Genomic DNA, 21,697 nt, shown 5'->3' on the forward strand with positions numbered 1-21,697 from the left:
CATTGGTATATTTGGGGACAGATATGAGTTAATATCATCACTTTTACAAGATCATGGAACTAAAATACCATATAATCCAAACTCCCATTTTACAAATATATTAAGCAACTTATCCATGATCATTCATAAAGAATCATGTAGGATTTAAATCTAATTCCTCTGTCTTTAGAGGCAGTGTTCTTCTTACTGTTATGTACTCCAGTTTGTCATATTCATTCTGTTTCACTTCTTAAAGTAATGTATACTTATTTATACATTCCAAATACTTCAAATTGCCTTTTTTTGTTGATCTACTCCTCCCAATTATGCCATGCTCTTGCCTCCTACCTTTGCTGTCTATCCAAGGCTCCAAACTTGTTCACTTCTGTTTGCTTCTATTATCTAATAGAGAAGAAGGTTGCCCAGTCACTTGTAGCTCAATAACAGAGTAAGCTACTTTCTGTGGCTTCTATTTTTCTATGTCTTTTTGTGCCCATCTTTAAAACTTTAAGGGAAGTACATGCATTTATATCACATTTATCCCCCTAACAAAGTGTTTTTTGGACTTATATATTCTGTCTTCAAAACATTCTGGGAAATTTAGTCCATAAAGGAAATACTTGCTTTCTCTGATAGGCCTCAGTTTTAACTCTCAAAACACATTTTTGCATATATGATTCTTTACACCTATTTTTGTTCATCTATGTACTTATTTAAAGTCACTAACTCCTTTAAAGCTAGGGGCTATATTGTGTTGATCCTCATTGTCTGTTATAGCATCTGTAAAGGCTTAACAAATATTTCTTGAATTGAATTTTTAAAGTGGACCAACAAATAGAGAGATATTTTAATTTTCTTTTCCTGCTCACAAATTTCTTCCCTTCCACCAACCTCCTCTTTTACACACTTCTATTCTTATCTTTAAATTCTTCCTCCTATGCCTATTTCCTCTTACTCATGGATCAGGCACACACAAAAAGTGACTGCCCATTTCCCCTTACCAATAGTTGGGTAGAGGAATAATCTATTTGTGTGGCTGATTGTCCAAATGAAACTGTATGTGTGTTTGGGGATGGAGAGAGTAGACTAAGCATAAGATATTGTAGGAAAAGGGACATAAAGGATACTAATATTTCTCAGAGTAGTGCTAAGCATTGGGCGAGAATGCTTTCATTCTGCCATTGTTAGTGTTTCTTGTGTTCCCATATCTTTTCCATAGGGGCCTGGGTTTTAAAATCCTAGGAAAAGTTCTTAAATGGTTATTGGGTAAGGAGTCAATCATTGTAGCCTCTAGTATGTTTATCTATACATCATTGGGTGAAAATAAAACTTTAAAAGTGTAAAGTCTGAAAGATAGATTCAGGGGTGAGTGTGTGTGTGTGGTGTATGTGTGTGTGTGTGTGTGTGTGTGTGTGTGTGTGTGTGTGTGTGTGTGTGTGTGTGTGTGTGTGTGTAGTTCTATCTTTTTATACTACTGATAGGGGGAAGATATGTGCTGATTATGAGCATACCAGCTGCAGGATTTCCTTAGCATTAGTAAAATATCTCCATTTTCTTTCCTACAGGTTGAGGCATTCCCATCTTTCTGATTACAGCTGGAGAGATCTATTCTCTATGGTCAGCAGGAATCAGAATCTCAGAGAACTAGATCTCCATAATAGTCACCTTGGAGATTCCTCTATGGGGATACTTTGTTCAGAATTGAGACATCCAGACTGCAGATTACAGAAACTCAGGTAAGATTTAGTTGCTTGTCTGGAGAAATTTGTTTGAGGATTGGAGAAGATAAAGTAAAAGACTAAGGTATATGTGCTGAAAAAGAACTTTAAAAACAAAAGGAAATTAGAATAGAGTTAAATAAAGGAGGGAGGGAAAGGAGAAATATTTAGAAAAATATGTAGAAAAGGACAATATAATATTAAATTGTAATGATTAATATTAAAGGATCCTAGATATTATCCATTCCTTTTCTATTACTTGAAAGATTTGAAAAAATACATGGTAGCATGAAACTTTAGAAAAAATATTGGAACATTTGTGGTGTTGGAGCCAAGATAATGAAGTAGAGAAAACACTTAGTCAAGCTCTCCTACAATCCATTCTAAACAACTTTACACTAATGGCTCAAATAAAGGCATATGGAGTTATAGAGCTAATGAAAGCTGAGAGTGAGACATTATTTTTACCCAAGATGGATTAGGAAGTAGGAAGAAAAGATCTTGGCAGAATGAAGGCTGGACTAAAACTCATGTGAATGAAACATTAATGATGGACCTAAATTCAGCAGCAGCTTCAGGAAGCCTCAAGCCAAAGATGACAAGGGATCTGAAAACCAGTCAGAAAGAGATTTCAAGAACTTGTTACAACACTGGACACAATACTGGATGATGTTTGTTAACATTCCTTTTGCTCACTTCTGGATATAGGTTCAAGTGTGGAGAACAGTACTTTTGGTCATAAAGAATCAAGGATTTTGAAGAACAATCACTTGTGATCCAAGGGAGCAAGTTTTATCTCTGCATTACCTACTCTAATTCCTTTAATTTCTTTTTCTCTTCCTATTACTAAAGCCAACATTTCTAATACAATATTGAATAATAGTGGTGATAATGGGCAACTGTTAGGATTATTAAGTGAGAACTCAGGTTGTCTGGACAGTGACAAGGTGAGAATTCAGGTTTTCTGGACAATTACAAGGTGAGAACTCAGGTTGACTTGATAGAGGGGGCAAGCTCATTGGCTGGGGTGGTTCTTCCCAGAAGCCCTTGCATTATCCCACGCCCATTCTCTGGGAGGATAAAAGAGACAGCACTGGGCGCAGAGAGCAGATCGGCCTGGAGAAGGATAAGAGCTGGAGGAGATTCAGAGCCAGGATTCAAGAAGAAAGACTCTGCATTGCATCAGGCTTGACGGGGCTCTCTGCAGGAAGGGAAGTCACTTCTAAGGACAAGAGTTAACAGCAACTGCCTGGAGACAACGGTTCACTACAGGAAGAAGAATCTGTCTGAAAGATTTGAGTAGACACAGCAGATCTCTTCCCAGAGAGTGATCCGGCAGCTTCTGGAGACGACAGCTCGCTACAATTGGCGCCCAACGTGGGGCAAGGACTTTTGCTTATCCTGACAAGAGGAGCTAGACCAGACCTTCGCAATTTGGCGCCCGAACAGGGACAGACACAGTCCTGATTCCAGTGGAAAAAGCTTCCGATCTAGATCTCAGTCTCTCTGACCCAGAACCGTGAGTAACGAGGAAACTTTGTTAAAGATTAAGTGAGCGTGCTAATAGATAAATAAGGAACTTAACTTGTTAAGGGCTAAACCAGCAATCTCTTATAGTGAAATGGGGCAAACACCTTCTGTTCAAGGAAAATGTTTAGAGAGCATCATCAAGGTTATGAAAAGCCAAGGATTGATTATAATTTTAGAGGAGATTACTGAACTTTTAAGAACTGTGAAGGTCATATGTCCTTCTTTTTCTCTGGAAAAAGAATTGGATCCAGATGAGTGGAAATTAGTAGGAGAGCAATTAGGTGAACAGTACAATTACCTTTGTGACATTTTACCCTTTGGTTCCAGACCAAACTCAGTTTCCAAAGATACAATTCATACCTACAATTTAATCCAAATGGCTTTAAAAAATGTTATTCTAAAGGAAGAGATGAAGGAGCAAAATGGGGAAGTGTCAACTAAACTAGGTGAAAAGGATGAATCAGATAACAATGAAGTTAAGTACAATTCTGAGCAACAGGAGCACCTCCCATCTCCTCCCTCAATTAACCCTTCATGGGTGGAGCAAGAAGGAGGAGAGGAAGAGGCAGAAACACAAACAGAATTGCCTGTGAAGCAGCCTAAGCCTATGACAAGATTAGAAAAAGCATTGGTTAAAGCTAAGAGAGAAGGACAGGATATAAGTGATTTTATACATGCATATCCTGTGATTGAAAATATTGATTCTGTAGGTCATAAAATGAGAAGATATGCACCTTTAGATTTGAATAAAATTAAGGATTTGAAAAAAGGTTGTACCCTTTATGGGGCTACATCAGCTTATGTTAAAATGTTACTAGATGGTTTGTCTTATGAAGTCTTAACCCCGAATGATTGGAAATCCATAGCAAGGATATGCCTGGAACCTGGAGAAAATTTATTATGGCTTTCGGAATTTCATGAATTATGTAAAATTCAAGTCAGATGCAATTTGGAAATAGGAGTTAACACACAATTCACTTTTGAGCACTTGGCTGGTGAAGGTCGGTATGGAGAGAATTCAGAACAGACTGATTATATCATGACAATATATGAACAAATTGCTAAGGCTGCAATAAAAGCTTGGGGTGTCCTTCCTGGACAGAAAGATCGGGGAGAGGCTTTCACTAAAATACAGCAAGGTCCCAATGAACCTTTTGCAGATTTTGTGGGACGTTTGCAAACTGCTGTCAAAAGAACTATTGGAGAAAATGCAGCTACAGAAATAATGACCAGACATCTGGCTAAGGAAAATGCCAATGAGATTTGCAAAAGAATTATATGGGGATTAGACAAAGATGCTCCTTTAAAGGAGATCATAAGACGCTGTGCTACAGTGGGAATAAATGCTTTTTACACCCAGACAATGATGAATGTGGAAAGACAGGGTCCCTCCTGGCAAGGGCCTTCTAGAGAAACTCGGAGATGTTTTCAATGTGGAAAAATTGGACATCTAAGAGCTCAGTGTAGGTATGGAGATACAGTGAGAAGACAGGGTGAGAGAAGACCTAAAACCCCATGTCCAAAATGCAACAGAGGACTCCATTGGGCATCAGAGTGTAGAATAATTCAGGGAAATGGGATGAGGGGCCCAGGTCCAGGGCCCCAGGCAAAAAAGACGTGGGGTATGATGGCAGCTAATGCTACACCCAAAGAACCTTTAGAAGGCCAGGACTCTGATTTAATCAACCAGCAGAAAAGCAATCACATGGCAGAAAGGGATTACCCAATCAGTCAGTCAAAAGGCAATCAGATTGCAAAAATGGATTACACTTGGGGAGAATACAGGCCTTTTAAACCAACAGGGCTGTGCCCAGTGCAAACAACTCCAATGTAATTGTCAGATGATGAGAAGAGATTTAGAAAGTGATAAATAGAAGGAAATTAGATAGGTTAACTGCCTGGGAGAGAGGGTTTGCTTGTATTTCTTCAGCAGGAGAAGGAATCAGATGGGTGCCAACGAGTCATATTCGCCTTGTCCATCAGAGAGAGACAGAAAAAGAGAAAGACCTCAAAATAAAGGTGAAGATTTAAGAAACATCTGACACTGAAAGAGCATTGATAATAAGAAGACTGTTAAAGAACTTTAAAACCAGCAGGAATCATTGGACTTCCTCACACAAGATGAGACTAATGGACAATGGACTTATGGACATTTATAAATTTTCAATTTATGATTATGTTATATACTTCTAGCATGTGTTATGTTACTATGTTACTATATGCTTATGTAATTTATGTAATACTTCCCATATTGATGGATTTATGTTTCAAGGTCATGACTGTCTTATGTTCTAAATCAAAAGAAAGGGGGAGATGTTAGGATTACTAAGTGAGAACTCAGGTTGTCTGGACAGTGACAAGGTGAGAATTCAGGTTTTCTGGACAATTACAAGGTGAGAACTCAGGTTGACTTGATAGAGGGGGCAAGCTCATTGGCTGGGGTGGTTCTTCCCAGAAGCCCTTGCATTATCCCACGCCCATTCTCTGGGAGGATAAAAGAGATAGCACTGGGCGCAGAGAGCAGATCGGCCTGGAGAAGGATAAGAGCTGGAGGAGATTCAGAGCCAGGATTCAAGAAGAAAGACTCTGCATTGCATCAGGCTTGACGGGGCTCTCTGCAGGAAGGGAAGTCACTTCTAAGGACAAGAGTTAACAGCAACTGCCTGGAGACAACGGTTCACTACAGGAAGAAGAATCTGTCTGAAAGATTTGAGTAGACACAGCAGATCTCTTCCCAGAGAGTGATCCGGCAGCTTCTGGAGACGACAGCTCGCTACAGGCAACCTTGTTTCATCCAAGATTATATTGGGAATGCTTCAAACTTCTTCCTATAATAAATAATGCTTTCTGTTAGTGTTAGATATGCAAGATTATTATTTTAAAGAATAACTCCCTTTCTCTCTACATTTTCTAGAATTTTATTAGGAATAAAATTATACTGTTTCTCATGTCCCTTGCTCCTTTGCAAACACAAATACAAAACACTTTTCATACAAATAAAGTCAGATCTAAACAACTGGGAAAATAGCAATTGTTCATAGATAAGCTGAACTAAGATAATAAAAATGTCAGCTCTACCTAAATTTTTCTATTTGTTAAATGCTATTCTAATCAAATAACCAAGAATTATTTTATAGAATTAGAAAAAATAATTAAAAATTCATCTAGAAAAACAAAAGATCAATAATATCTAGGGAATTAATACCAAAAGATCATGACCTAGTACTACTAGATCTAAAACTCTATTATAAAACAGCAATCATCAAAATCATCTGGTACTGGCTAAAAAATAGAGTGGTGGATCAGTGGAATAAGTTAAGTGAACACATGTCACAAAAATCAATGACTATAGTAATCTAGTGCTTGGTAAACCAAAAGACTCCAGCTTCAGGGACACAAATTTACTATTTCAAAAAAATTGCAAGAAAAACTAGAAATAGTATCACAGGAACTAGGGACAAATCTGCATCTCAACTCCATACCAAAAATAAGGTCAAAATGGGTACATGATTTAGGAGCAAATGGTGATGCTATAAGCAAATTATATGAAGAAGTAATAGTTTCCCTAACAGATCTCTGGAGAAATGAAGAATTTATGACCAAAGAACTAGGAAACATTATGAAATGTAAAATGGATTTAAAAAAAATCAATGCAGTCAAGATTATAAGGGAAATAGAAAGCTGGGAAAAAATTTTATAGCCAGTATTTCTGATAAAGGCCTCATTTCTTTTTATTTATTTATTTATTTATTTTATTAAAACATTTTAAACATACCATGGATAATTTTTCAATATCGACTCTTGCAAAATCTTGTGTTCCAATTTCCTCCCCTCTTTCCTAGTACCCCCTTCCCTAGATGACAAGTAATCCAATATATGTTAAACATGTACAATTCTTTTGTGCATATTTCTACAAGAAACATGTATAAGAAAATCAGATCTAAAAGGAAAAAAAAATGAGGAAGAAAACAAAATATAAGGAAATAAAAAGAATGAAACTACTATGTTGTGATCCACACTCAGTTCCCACAGTCCTCTCTCTGGCTCTCTTCATCACAAGACCATTGAAACTGGCCTGAATTATCTACTTGTTGCTTCAACAGTGATGAAACCATGTCCATTGGAATTGATCATCATATAATCTTGTTGTTCTCATGTACAAAGACCTCTTGGTTCTACTCACTTCTCTTAGCATATGTTCATGTAAGGCTCTTCAGGCTTCTCTGAAATCATCCTGATAAAGCCCTCATTTCTAAAACAAATAAAGAATAGAGACCAATTGATAAGAATAAAAATCATTCTCCAATTCATAAATGGCCAAAGGATATGAACAGGAAATTTTCAGATTAAGAAATTAAATTCATCTATACTCATATGAAAAAATGCTCTAAATCACTATTGATTAGAAAAATGTAAATTAAAACAACTCTGAGTTACTAACCTTATACTTATCATATTGATTGAGATGACAAGAAAATATAATGACAGACACAAAAAAAATAACGTTGGAAGGGAAGTGGGAAAACTGGGACACTAATGCATTGGTAGTGGAGTTATGAAATGATATACCCATTCTGGAGAACAATTTACCCAAAGGCTATAAAACTGGGCATACCCTTTAATCTAGCGATGCCACTACTGAGACTGTATCTCAAAGAAGTTATAAAAGAGGAAAAAGGACTCACATGTGCAAAAATGTTTGTAGGAGCTCTTTTTATGCTAGTAAAGAGTTGCAAAATGAGTAGATGCCCACTAGTTGGGAAATGGCTGAATAAATTGTGACATACAAAATGATAGAATATTATTGTTCCATAAAAAATGATGAATAGGCTGACTTTGGAAAGACTTGGAAAATTTACATGAACCGATGCTATGTTAAATAAGCAGAACTAGGAAAACATTGTACACAGGAACAGTCAGATTATGTATTGATCAGCTTTGATAGATTTTGGTTCTTCTCAATGGTTCAGTGATCCAAGGCAATTCTAATAAACTTTGGATAGAAAATGTCATCTGCAGCCAGAGAGAAAACTATGGAGGCTGAATCAACACACAATGTTCACTTTTTTCCTTTTTTTTTTACCTCGTGGATTTTCCATTTGGGTCTGATTTTTCTCCCTATCATGATTCATATGAACACATTAAAAATGGATGTAAATGAATAATTAAAAATATTATTTTATATGTAACTAGGTAAAATTAAAATAAAAAATTAAATGAAATTAAAAATTAATGTTCACATTTTACATTTAATTGCAAACCAATTTAACAAAAATAAAATATGCTAAAAAAGAAAGACAATGAAGTTGGAATCAAAAGACCCATGTTCAATATTTGATTCTACTAGTTGCTATCTGAGTGACTTGGAACAATCACTTAACCTCTCTGATTCTCCAAGGTCCTTTCTAATTCTAAACACTACTATTGCTTAATAGTATACAGTAGATTGCTTAAAAGTTTGTAAAATTACTTTATAAATAAAATCTTTTGTTCTCCAAACAACCTTGAAACTTAGGTAGACAGAGGTTAAGTGACTTTTTTGAGTCACACAGCTAACAAATATCTATATTTGAATCAATGTCTTTCTGAGTAAAGATCCAGTGCTAGATTTCAGTATAATACTTTCCACTAAATTTTGCAGATCAGAAGGAGAAATTTTAAAGTCCTAATAATCAGAGTTGTAAGGAACTTTATAAATTCTTTGATCCAACTTATGCAGGGAACTTCTCTACCGTGTATTACTTGGTTTAATATCCAGTTTCTGCTTGAACATACAGAAGTCTCTCCATCTCAAATAATTTTGTTCAGTGACTGCCAATTCTCACTGTTAGAAAGTTCTTCCTAATTCTTATATTCTTTTTATTTAAGTCCTATCCTCTGTCCCATACAGAATAAATCAAATCCCTTTACCACAGTTTGTCTTTCATATTTATATAAAATTATCAATTATCATGTCAAGAAAGTATGGCATAATGAACAAGGGAAGATCTAGGGTCAAAGCTTGTCCTGTCAAGTACTGGATATATAAGCATTGTACAAGCTATAACTTCTCAGCCCTCAGGATATTCTCTAAGTCTATAAATCAATGAAATCATGTATCTTTAACTCATTCTTCCTCCTTCCTCCCCAAAACAAAACACCACACAACATATCATAACATGCCCTCTCTGAGTTCTTGATTATATGAAACTGAAAAGCTTTTGAATCCATTCAGTATACAGAAAAAGTATAACAAAGGAAGTAGTCATTTGGAAGAAAAAACATATTTGAGTTAAATATCATAAAACTTCAGATTTTAAAAGTTGAAAGAGACATCAACAATCATTTTCTTTCTTTCCTATCCCTAGAAATTAGATTGTCTCACTAAAACTTTGGACTTACAGGCCAGACATAAAAGGAATCCCCATCATAATAGATCTGATAAATGTTCCTCTCACCTCTGCTTGCAAATGTTTAAGAAGAGAAAACCTACATCTATTAAAGCAGTCTGCCTATTCAACTTTATATATTTCTAATCATTAGATATGGTTAAATATATCTGATAAAGGCTAATACCCAAGATGTGTAGAGAACTAACATAAATGCACAAGACCAAGAATAATTCTTTATTCCATACCTGGTTTTTAAAAGACATCAAAAATATGTCTTTTGAACATATCAGAGAATTCTCCAAATAATAAGTATAAATAAAAACAAATTGGAGGTTTTCTTTCACACTTAAAAATTTCTCCAAAAAAGACAACAGATAAAAATAATCAATATTGGAGGGTTTGTAGAAAGATGGGCATATTCATGTATTATTGGTGAAATTATCAATTTATGTAATCATTCTAGAGAGCAATTTGAAATTATGCTGGGTTGGGAGATATATTTGAGTGTAAAATTCTATATTATTTTACATTTTGTAGATGTGTTGGTTAATTTTTGCTGAATTTTATCCCATTTTTGTTATAAGTGATGGTTCCCTGAGAATGGGGAGATAGAGGGAAAATCAGATAATATAAAAACAAAAGGTACCAAGAAATTTTAAAATAGAAATTCCAATCTCTAGTCTTTATATAGGTCTAATTCATCTCTTAAGAAAAATTTGGTGTTTTATTCTGTTATAGGAACAAGCCAGAAGATGAACCTATATGTGAATAAAAGAGCTTAAGGGAACAAATCTCTCCCTAGGCATAAATAAGGGAAAATGGATTCAAGAGAGCAAGAGGGCGATTATCTTTGATGTTTGTCTTCTAGGTTGGATGATTGCCATCTCACTGCTGCTTGCTGTCAGGATCTCTCTTATGCTCTTGGGAGTAATCATCACTTGAAAAGCCTGAATTTAAGTGTTAACTCTCTTGGGGATGATGGAATGAAGCTGTTGTGTAAGGCTTTAGGAAACCAGAATTGTAGCTTACAAGAACTAAGGTGAGTCTTTGAAAGATTTACTTTGGAGACAGTCCCCCTTGCATTTCAGTAATGCTCATTAATCAGGGGCCAAATGTTTTCTCATCCCAACATCATCAGAGAGTCAGAATATGATGAAAAGTATCTGCATTTGATGAAGATTGCCCTGACCCTCATTCCATAGGTAACTTTAAAGAGGCAACTTTAACTGAGGAACAAACATTTCTTTTAGGGCAAGAGGAAATATTCTGTGATATCAGGGAATTAATAGAATGAAGAGTTCTCTGCCTTGGGCCTATAGAATAAGTTTATAATTAGAGGGAAATTGTACTGTTAAAGATCTCCTTGAAGGCTCTTCCTATGTACATACTAACTTGATTTCTACATCCAGTGCCCTTCAATTCACTTTTGTCAATATATATACACATTTTGATATATTAAATTATATGAAAACACATATAAAATTATATATATATATATATATGTATGTACATAATAAGAAACATGTTAAGACATGAATTGGCAGCCATAATGGAATGTCTTAAATGCTAAATTTGAGATAGAAGACTTGCATTTGCAAACTATAACTTTTATTTATAAAATATGTGGTTTGGGGTGGAACTAAGATGACAGAATAAAGGCAGGGATTCTCCTTAACTCTTCCAAATTCTTCTTTAAACAATTGTAAAATAACTTCTCAAAACAAATTCTAAAGAGGCAAAATCAATAAAAAGAGAAGATGAAATTTTTTTTAGCATAAGAGTACTTAGGAAGAAAGGTATGTCTTTCTGGGGTGAGAGTGAAGCATAGTCCAATGCAGGTCATACCCCAGCAAGCCAGCAGCAGACTTTGGAGATGACTGAATTAGCAGCAGCACTTTCCACATCTCTCAGCCCACAAACAGTTAGGTAGTAAGAAAACTGGTCAGAAGGAGGCCCTTGCTGATCATAGGAGCAGAAACCTTGCATTGTCCATGTACAATTGTGCCTGTCAGTCTCCAGAAAAAAGGAAAAACAGTAACATACAAAAGCATGAAGCCACAGTGCAACAAGGTAACTGATCTCAGTTCCAGAATGGAAAAGAGTGCTTATAATTACTCACAGACCAAAGCAAGGCCAAAAAGGCAGTATCCACACTTCTCCTTAGATTATGCCACCTTGGAAGAGTAGAAAATATACATATACCCAGAACTAGCTCTGAAAACAGCAACATAAAAATCCTTTACCTTGATATAAAGACTCCTTCATCCCAGAAAAAGAGTTCTACTTTAGAATACAGTTAAAATCAAGAAAAAGTCTAGGGAAATGAGCAAATAGCAAAAAGAGAGTCTGATCATAGAAATTTGGTTACAGGGAAAATTAAAACACAAACTCAGGAGATTACAAAATCAAAATAGCTACATTCAAAGTCTCAAAGAAAATGTTAATTTATCTCAGGTTCAAAAAGAATTCCTAAGAAGTCCTCAAAAAAGAATTTTAAGGGGGTAGAGCCAAGATAGAAAAGAGTAGACAGGACATTTTGTGACTCTCCCTGGTTTCCCACAGAATGAATTCTACATGAAGACTCTGAACCAATTTTGGAGTTATAGAATCCACAAGCATTCAGTGTGTACTAATTTTCCTGCTTAAAATATTTTGAAAGAACTTCAGGAAAGGTTTGTCTCAATTGGACAAAGGAAAATTTGGCCAAGTATAGGCACAATGTGGTGAGGCCAGAACTAGGAAGTCTGGCACAAGTAATCTAGTAGGAGGCTCTTAGTCAAAATGCAATAATGTTGGCTATTCTGTAATGGTTCAGAAGGTTAATGGATAAACAGACCATTTGTGAGATCTCCAACACAACTACAAGAGGCAGATTGTGAATCCCCAAATTCCAGCATAACAAGTTGGATTTGACCAGACCCAGCCAGGCCAGTGGGAAAGCCTATAGCACTACTAGTCCCAGGGAAGTCAGTACTCTTGCAGTCAGTACGGGCTGCTGTACCTTTGCAAAAGAAGCTTTAGGAAATCTCCCCTGTGTATTAGAAGCAAAGCTCAACTTTTAAAAATGAGCAAAAAAAAAAGAAAAAGAACTTTGACCATAGAGAAAGGAAAGACAAGAACCCAAATTCAGAATAGCAAAGGCAAAATGCCTTTAGGTGAAGCCTTAAAGGAAAATATGAATTGGTCTTAAGCTCAAAAGGCTCTCTTGAGAAATTGAGAGAAGAAGAAATAAACAGCAAAACTATAATAGTGGGAGATCTCAACCTTGTACTCTCAGAATTAGATAAACCAAACCACAAAATAAATAAGAAAGAAGTCAAAGAGGTAAATAGAATATTAGAAAAATTAGATATGATAAATCTTTGGAGAAAACTAAATGGAGACAGAAAGGAGTATACTTTCTTCTCAGCAGTTCATGGAACCTATACAAAAATTGACTATATATTAGGATATAAAAACCTCAAACTCAAATGCAATAAGGCAGAAATAGTAAATGCATCCTTTTCAGACCACAATGCAATGAAAATTACATTCAATAAAAAGCCAGGGGAAAATATACCAAAAAACAATTGGAAACTAAATAATATCATACTAAAGAATGATTGGGTGAAACAGCAAATCATAGACATAATTAATAACTTCATCCAAGAAAATGACAATAATGAGACGTCGTACCAAAATGTGTGGGATACAGCCAAAGTGGTAATAAGGGGAAATTTCATATCTCTAAAGGCCTACTTGCATAAAATAGAGAAAGAGAAGGTTAATGAATTGGGCTTGCAACTAAAAATGCTAGAAAAAGAACAAATTAAAATCCCCCAGTTTAGTGTTTGACTTGAAATTATCAATAAAATTGAAAGTAAAAAAAAAATCTATTGGATTAATTAATAATATTAAGAGTTGGTTCTATGAAAAAACCAACAAAATAGACAAACCCTTAGTAAATCTGATTAAAAAAAGGAAAAAGGAAAATCAAATTATTAGTCTTAAAAATGAAAAGGGAGAACTTGCCACTAATGAAAAGGAAATTAGAGCAATAATTAGGAGTTATTTTCCCCAACTTTATGCCAATAAATTCGATAACTTAAATGAAATGGAAGAATACCTTCAAAAATATAGCTTGGCCAGATTAACAAAGGAAGAAGTAAATATTCTAAACAGTCCCATTTTAGAAAAAGAACTAGAATAAGCTATTAACCATCTCCCTAAGAAAAAATCCCCAGGACCAGTTGGATTTACAAGTGAATTCTACCAAACATTTAAAGAAAAATTAACTTCAATGCTATATAAACTATTTGAAAAAATAGGGATTGAAGGAGTCCTACCAAATTCAGACATGGTAATGATACCTAAACCAGGTAGGTTGAAAACAGAGGAAAAAAATTATAGACCAATCATACCAATGAATATTGATGCTAAAATTTTAATTAATTTTTAAAAATTTTTTTTTCAGTTACAAAATCTTGCCATTTATTCTCTCTCTTTTTTTATAATATTATCCCTTGTATTCATTTTTCCAAATTATCCCCCCCTCCCTCCACACCCTCCCCCCAATGACAGGCAATCCCATACATTTTACCTATGTTACAATATAACCCAGATACAATATATGTGTGTAAATCCAATTTTCTTGTTGCACATTAAGTATTAGATTCTGAAGGTATAAGTAACCTGGCTAGATAGACAGTAGTGCTAACAATTTACATTCACTTCCCAGTGTTCCTTCTCTGGGTGTAGTTGTTTCTGTCCATCATTGATCAACTGGAAGTGAGTTGGATCTTCTTTATGTTGAAGATATCCACTTCCATCAGAATACATCTTCATACAACATTGAAGTGTACAGAGATCTTCTGGTTCTATTCATTTCACTCAGATGCTAAAATTTTAAATAAAATATTAGCAAAAAGATTACAGAAAATCATCCCCAGGATAATACACTATGACCAAGTAGGATTTATACCAGGAATGCAGGGCTGGTTCAATATTAGGAAAACTGTAATGTGCTGTTGTCTCCAAAAGCTGCTGATCGCTCTCTGGGAGGAGATCTGCTGTGTCAACTCAAATCTCTCAGACGGATTCTTTTTCCTGTAGAGAGCCGTTGTCTTCAGACAGTTGCCGTTAACTCTGGTCCAGAGAAATGATTTCCCTTCCTGCAGAGAGCTGCCTCAATTCTGGTCTAGAGCAGAGACTCCCTATCTCTGGAGTGCTGCCCTCTTTTATCCTCCCAGAGAATGGGCATGGGATAATGCAAGGGCTTCTGGGAAAAAGTACTTCAACCAATGAACTTGCTCCTCCTAAGCATGCAAACTCCTCCCCAGTAAAGGCCGGAATTAGAGAATTGTCAAGTACCAACTTAGCACTTAGTATGAACCTAATATCTCATTATCTCATTAGCACTTAGTAAGAACCTAACAGAAAACTATTAGCATAATTGACTATATCAATAACGAAATTAACAAAAATCATATGATCATCTTAAAAGGGAAGGATTGAAGGGCTGAGGGAGCCCTTCTGCTGCAGCATACTTAGCAGGAAAGACTTTGGGCTCCAGACTCCAGACTCCAGATTCCATTTCTGATGAGTCATGTGGCAGCTTGCCTGCCTCCTTCACTTCTCCTTCTAAAGACCAAGGACAAAACATTTTTACAGTTAAAGGTTCTGATAAAGGCCTCATCTCCAAAATATACAGAGAATTGACTTTAATTTATAAAAAATCAAGCCATTCTCCAATTGATAAATGGTCAACGGATATGAATAGACATTTTTCAGATGATGAAATTGAAACTATTTCCACTCATATGAAAGAGTGTTTCAAATCACTATTGATCAGAGAAATGCAAATTAAGAAAACTCTAAGTTACCACTACACACCTGTCAGATTGGCTAAGATGGCAGGAAAAGATAATGATGAATGTTGGAGGGGATGTGGGAAAACTGGGACACTGATGCATTGCTGGTGGAGTTGTGAATGAATGCAACCATTCTGGAGACTAATCTGGAATTATGCTCAAAAAGTTATCAAACTGTGCATACCCTTTGATCCAGCAGTGCTCCTACTGGGCTTAAATCCCAAAGAAATACTAAAGAAGGGAAAGGGACCTGTATGTGCCAAAATGTTTGTGGCAGTCCTTTTTGTAGTGGCCAGAAACTGGAAAATGAATCAATGCCCATCAATTGGAGAATGGTTGGGTAAATTCTGGTATATGAATGTTATGGAATATTATTGTTCTGTAAGAAATGACCAGCAGGATGAATATAGAGAGGCTTGGAGAGACTTATATGAATTGATGCTAAGTGAAATGAGCAGAACCAGGAGATCATTATACACTTCAACCAACAATACTGTATGAGTACATATTCTGATGGAAATGGTTATCTTCGACAAAGAGAAGATCTAATTCAGTTCCAATTGATTAATGATAGACAAAATCAACTACACCCAGAAAAGGAACACTGGGATATGAGTGTAAACTATTGGCATTTTTGTTTTTCTTCCCAGGTTATTTTTACCTTCTGAATCCAATTCTCCCTGTGCAACAAGAGAACTACTTGGTTCTGCACACATATATTGTATCTAGGATATACTATAACATATTTAACATGTATAAGACTGCTTGCCATCTAGGGGAAGAGGTGAAGGGAGAGAGGAGAAAAGTTGGAACAGAAGTGAATGCAAGGGATAATGTTGTAAAAAATTACCCAGGCATATGTTCTGTTAATAGAAAGTTATAATTTAAAAAAATGAAATGAAAAAAGTCTCTCTTGAAAGAATTTTTAAAAGTATCTTAAAAGAGAGACAGAACAAAACTGGGGGAAAGTATTGAGATCTATGCAGAATTGTCAAAAATGTTGGGGAAAAGTCAACAACTTGGCAAAGGAAGCACAGAAATTGGAGAAAATAACTTAAAATATAAACTTATCACACTGGAAAAATATGATGAAGAAAGCAACTTTTGAAAATAAATTCTTCAAAATGACAAAAGAAAACAACTCAAAATTTAGAACCGCCAGAATGTAGAAAGAAAACAACTCATTTAAAAACAGAATTAGAGAAATGGGAAAAAATTCACCAAATTAAAAAAAAATCCTTACCAAGTACAATTGGCCAAATACAAAGGGAGGTAAAAAAAACTAACCAAAGAAAATAATTCACTAAATAGTATAATTGAGCAAAAGGAAGTGAGCAACTCAATAAAACATCCAGAATCAGTCAAACAAAACACAAAAATGAAAAAAAAAAACAGAAGAAAATGTAAAATATTTCATTGGAAAAACAACTCATCTGGAAAATAGATGTAGGAGACATAATAGTAGTATTATTGGACTATCTGAAAGTCACAATGCAAAAAAGAGCCTAAGCAACATCTTTCAAGAAATCATCAAGGGGAACTGCCCTGATATCCTAGAACAAAGAGTGTAAAATAATCATTGAGAGAATCTACTGATCACCTCCTGAAAGAGCTCCCCAAATGAAAACTCCAAGGAATATTAAAGCTATATAATAAAACTATCAAATCAAGGATAAAATACTGCACACATCTGAAAGAAAGAATTCAAATATTGAGGAATCACAATCATTATTACCCAGGACATAGCAGTTTCCACATTAAAAGGATTAGAGGGCCTGGAATATAATACTCTAGAAGACAAAGGAGCTTGAACTACAACCAGGAATCTACTATCCAGACAATAAGCATTATCTTTCAGGGTAAAGGATAGATTCAATTGAACAGGGGATTTTTAATAATTTCTGATGAAAAGACCAGAACTGAACAGAAACTTTGATCTCCAAATACAAGACTCAAGAGAATCATAAAAAGATTAATGAAGAAAAAAATATGTTTTTAAATATTAAAGGCTTTACATCCCTACATAGTAAGATAATACATGTAATTCTTAAGAATCTTTGTCAGGCCATTTAGAATGGGTATACTGAGAATGTATAAGTAGAAGTTAACTTTAATGTGATGATATAAAAAAGAAATTGGAATGGATAAAATGGGATAAATTACATCACATGAAGAGGCACAAAAAACCTATAACAGATGAGGGAAAGAAGATTAGATTTGGATCAAAAAAGAGAATAATATATATACATAATATAGAAATTCATATATATATATATATATATATATATATATATATATATATATATATATGTGCAAGTAGGAGGGGAAAGGAGAAAGGAGAATTAGAGGCTAATAAAAGAAAAAATAGATGAAAAAGAGGGGGCCTGAAAATAAGGAGGGCAGATTGAGAGAGGTGATGGTCAGAAGAAAAACACTGGTGGATGAGGGAAAGAGTAAAAGGAGAGAGAGAAGCATAATTTGGGGAAATTAGAATAGCAGAAAATACAGTTAATAATCTTAACTGCAAATGTGAATGGGATGAACTCTCCCATAAAATGGGATTAAGAGCTTGAATCCTACAATATGTTGTTTACAAGAAACACATTTGAAGCAGAGATATACATACAGAGTAAAGGTAAAAAAAAAATGCAGGGATAATGATCTTGATCTCAGATTAAGCAAAAGCAACAAAAAATCAAATTAAAAGAGATAAGGAAGGAAACTACATCTTGCTAAAGGAAAACACCAGTAATATCAGAACTAAACGGATATATATCAAATGATAAGCTAACTAAATTTTCAGAAAAAAAAAGTAAGTTGCAGGAAGAAATATATAAAAAATATATAGTGGAGGACCACAATTTCTCTCTATCAGAATTAGATAAATCTAACCACAAAATAAAAAAAAAGAAAAGCTAAGGAAATGAATAGAGTTTTAGAAAAGGTATGATATATCTTTGAAGAAAATTGAATGGGGATAGGAAGGAATATATTTTTATTAACATGTATATGGTCCTTACACAAAAATTGACTATATATTAGAGCATATCACAATCAAATTTAAAAAGGCAGAAATAGTAAATGCATCCTTTTCAGATCATTATGCAATAGAAATTATGTGTAATTAAAAGCCATGAAAAAATAGAGCAATAATTAATGGAATTAAATAATCTAATCCTAAAGAGTAAGTCAAACAACAAATCATAGAAATAATTAGTAATTTCATCCAAGTAATAATGAGAAATCATATCAAAATGTATGGCATGCAAGCAAAGCAGTTTTTAGGGGAAATTTTATAAGTCTAGATACTTACATGAATACAATAGAGAAAGAAGAGATCAAGGAATTGTGAATGCAGTTGAAAAATCTAGAAAAAAGAATAAATTTTAAAAAACACAATTAAATACCAAATTAGATTTTCTGAAAATCAGAGAGATTACTAAGTTTGAAGGTAAGAAAACTATTGCATTAATAAACAAAACTAAGAATTGGTTTTATGAAAAAGAAAACAACAAAATATACAAATGGTTAATTTGATTAGCAAGAAGAAAGAAGAAAACCAAATTACCAATATCAAAAATGAAAAGAATGAACTTGCCATCAATGAAGAGGAAATTAAAGAAATAAGGAGGTGATATTTTGTCAACTGTATGCCAATAAATCTGATAATCTAAGTGAAATAAATGAATGAATAATAAAAATATAGATCACCAAGATTAAAAAATGAGGAAATAAATTACTTAAGCAATCCCATTTTGGAAAAAAATTGAAGATATTATTAATGAACTTCCTAAGAAAAAATCTCTAGGGCCACATGGATTACCAAGGGAATTCTATAAAATATTTAAAAGATGATTAGTTCCAACATTATATAAACCATTCAGAAAATTAGGGGGAAAGTCCTATAAAATTCATTTTATGATACTAATATGATGCTGATACCTAAACAAGAAATGATCAATACAAAGAAAGAAAATTATAGGCCAATATCCCTAATGATATTGATACAAAAGTATTAAATAACATATTAACAAAATGATTACAGCAACTTATCGTCAAGATAATACACAATGACCAAGTAGGAATTCTATCAGGAATACAGGGCTGGTTTAACATCAAAGAAAGTATCAGCATAACTGATCATACCAAAAAGGCAAAATAACAGAAATGATATGATTATCTCAATTGATGCTGAAAAATCCTTTGACAAAAAGCCAACAACCACCAATTCCTTTTAAAAACATTAATGATCCTAGGCATAAATGAATTTTTCTTTAAAATTATAAGTAGCATCTTGCTAAAACCATTAGCAGGCATAATATATAATGAGATAAACTAGAAGTATTCCCAATAAGATCAAAGTGAAATAAGTTTGCTCATCATATGCTTGAGGCAAAAGAGAAGAAGAAGAAATTTAAGAAATTAGAGTAGATAACAAGAAAGAAAAATTATTATTCTTTACAGATGATATGATTGTATACTTATAAAAACCTAGAGACCAATTAAAAAGCTACTAGAAACAATGAATAACTTTAGTAAAATTGCAGGATATAAAATAAACATATGAATCATCTGCATTTCTATATGTTATCAACAAAGTCTTATAGCAAAAGTTTATTTTAAAAAAAGGAAAACTCATTTAAAATTAAAAATATCTGAGTCTAATTGCCAAGACAAAGACAGGAACTGTATGAACACAATTATAATACACTTTTCATACAAATCAAGTTAGAGTTTAACAATTGGAAGAATATCAAGTGCTCATGAGTAGGGCTACCTAATATAATAAAAATGACAATTCTACCTAAATTAATCTACTTATTCAATACCATACCAATCAAACTGTCAAGACATTACCTTTTAGAGCTAGAAAAAATGCCAAGATTCATCTGGAAGAACAAAAAGTCAAGAATTTCAGTGGAATTAATGAAAAAGTGCAAAAGAAGAGGGCCTAGCTATACCAGACCTAAAACGATATTATAAAGTGGTGATCTTCAAAGTATATGGTACTGGCTAAGAAACAGAGTAGTGACTCAGTATAAGAGACCAAGTTCAAAAGCACAATGGTGTCTTGATAAACTCAAAAACTCTAGCTTTTGGAAATAACAACTCACTATTTGACAAAAATTGCTGGGAAATACTAGATAGTATGGCAGAAACTAGACACTGACCAACACCTAATACCCTAAATCAAGATAAGGTGGAAATGGGCTCATGATTTAAACTTAAAAGGTGATAATATAAGCTAATTAGGAGAACAAGGGATAGTCTACCTCTCAGATGTGTGGAAATGGAAGGAATTTATGGTCAAAGAAGAACTATAGAACATTATGAAATCTAAAATAGATAATTTTAGTTACATTAGATTAAAAAGGTTTTGTACAAACAAAACCAATGCAGTTGATGTTAGAAGGGAAACAGGAAGCAGAGAATTTTTTTTTTACATTCCATGTTTCCAGTACAGATCTCATTTCTAAATTATATAGAGAATTAGTTGCAATTTATAGGAATTAAGCCATTCCCCAATTGATAAATGGTTTAAAAATATAATGCTGCAAATCACTATTGATTAGAGAAATTCAAATTAAGAGAACTCTGAGGTACCACTTCACATCTCTCAAATTGATAAGGTTGACAGGAAAAGATAATGATAAATGTTGGAAGAGATGTGGAAAAACTGAAACATTAATGCATTGTTGGTGGAGTGGTGAAATGATCCAACCATTTGCTAAAGGGCTATCAAGCTGTACATATCCTTTGATCCAGCAGTGTCTCTACTGTCTTTGCATCTGAAAAGATTATTAAAAAGGGGAAAAGACCCACATTGCAAAAATATTTATAGCAGCCCTTTTTCTAGTGGCAAGGAACTGGAAATTGAGTGGATGTCCCTCAATTGGGGAATGACTGAATAAGTTATGGCATATGAATATAATAGACTATTATTGTTCTATAAATATGACAAGAAGAGTAATTTCAGAAAAGCCTGGAAACACTTACATGAACTGATGCTAAGTGAAATGAGTAGAACCGAGAGAAAATTGTGCACAGCAACAAGAAGATTATGTGATGATCAACTGTGATGGACTTGGCTCTTTACAACAATGAGGTGATTAAAGGAAATTCCAAAAGAAATGTGATGAAAAGTATCATTTGCATCCCTAGAGAGAATTATAGAGACTGATTGTGGATCAAAGCAAAGCATTTTCACCTTGTTTGTTTTTTTCATTTTCATGCTTTTTCCCCTTTTGAT

The 21,697-nt window shown here is 34.1% G+C and overlaps 1 protein-coding gene across 2 annotated transcripts in view; it reads left to right on the top strand.

Moving 5' to 3' along the window:
* Window positions 1–21,697, top strand: part of LOC141563623 (NACHT, LRR and PYD domains-containing protein 14-like) — an 84,685-nt gene that overhangs the window by 31,811 nt on the left and 31,177 nt on the right. For both annotated transcript variants that reach the window (XM_074304983.1, XM_074304984.1), the window contains exons 5-6: window positions 1,545–1,715; window positions 10,467–10,637. In XM_074304983.1, coding sequence (XP_074161084.1) covers window positions 1,545–1,715; window positions 10,467–10,637 — 342 coding nt within the window. The remainder of the gene's footprint in view (window positions 1–1,544; window positions 1,716–10,466; window positions 10,638–21,697) is intronic.

This window comes from Sminthopsis crassicaudata, chromosome 3 (assembly GCF_048593235.1).
Source record: "Sminthopsis crassicaudata isolate SCR6 chromosome 3, ASM4859323v1, whole genome shotgun sequence".
In the NCBI taxonomy this organism is placed as follows: domain Eukaryota; kingdom Metazoa; phylum Chordata; class Mammalia; order Dasyuromorphia; family Dasyuridae; genus Sminthopsis; species Sminthopsis crassicaudata.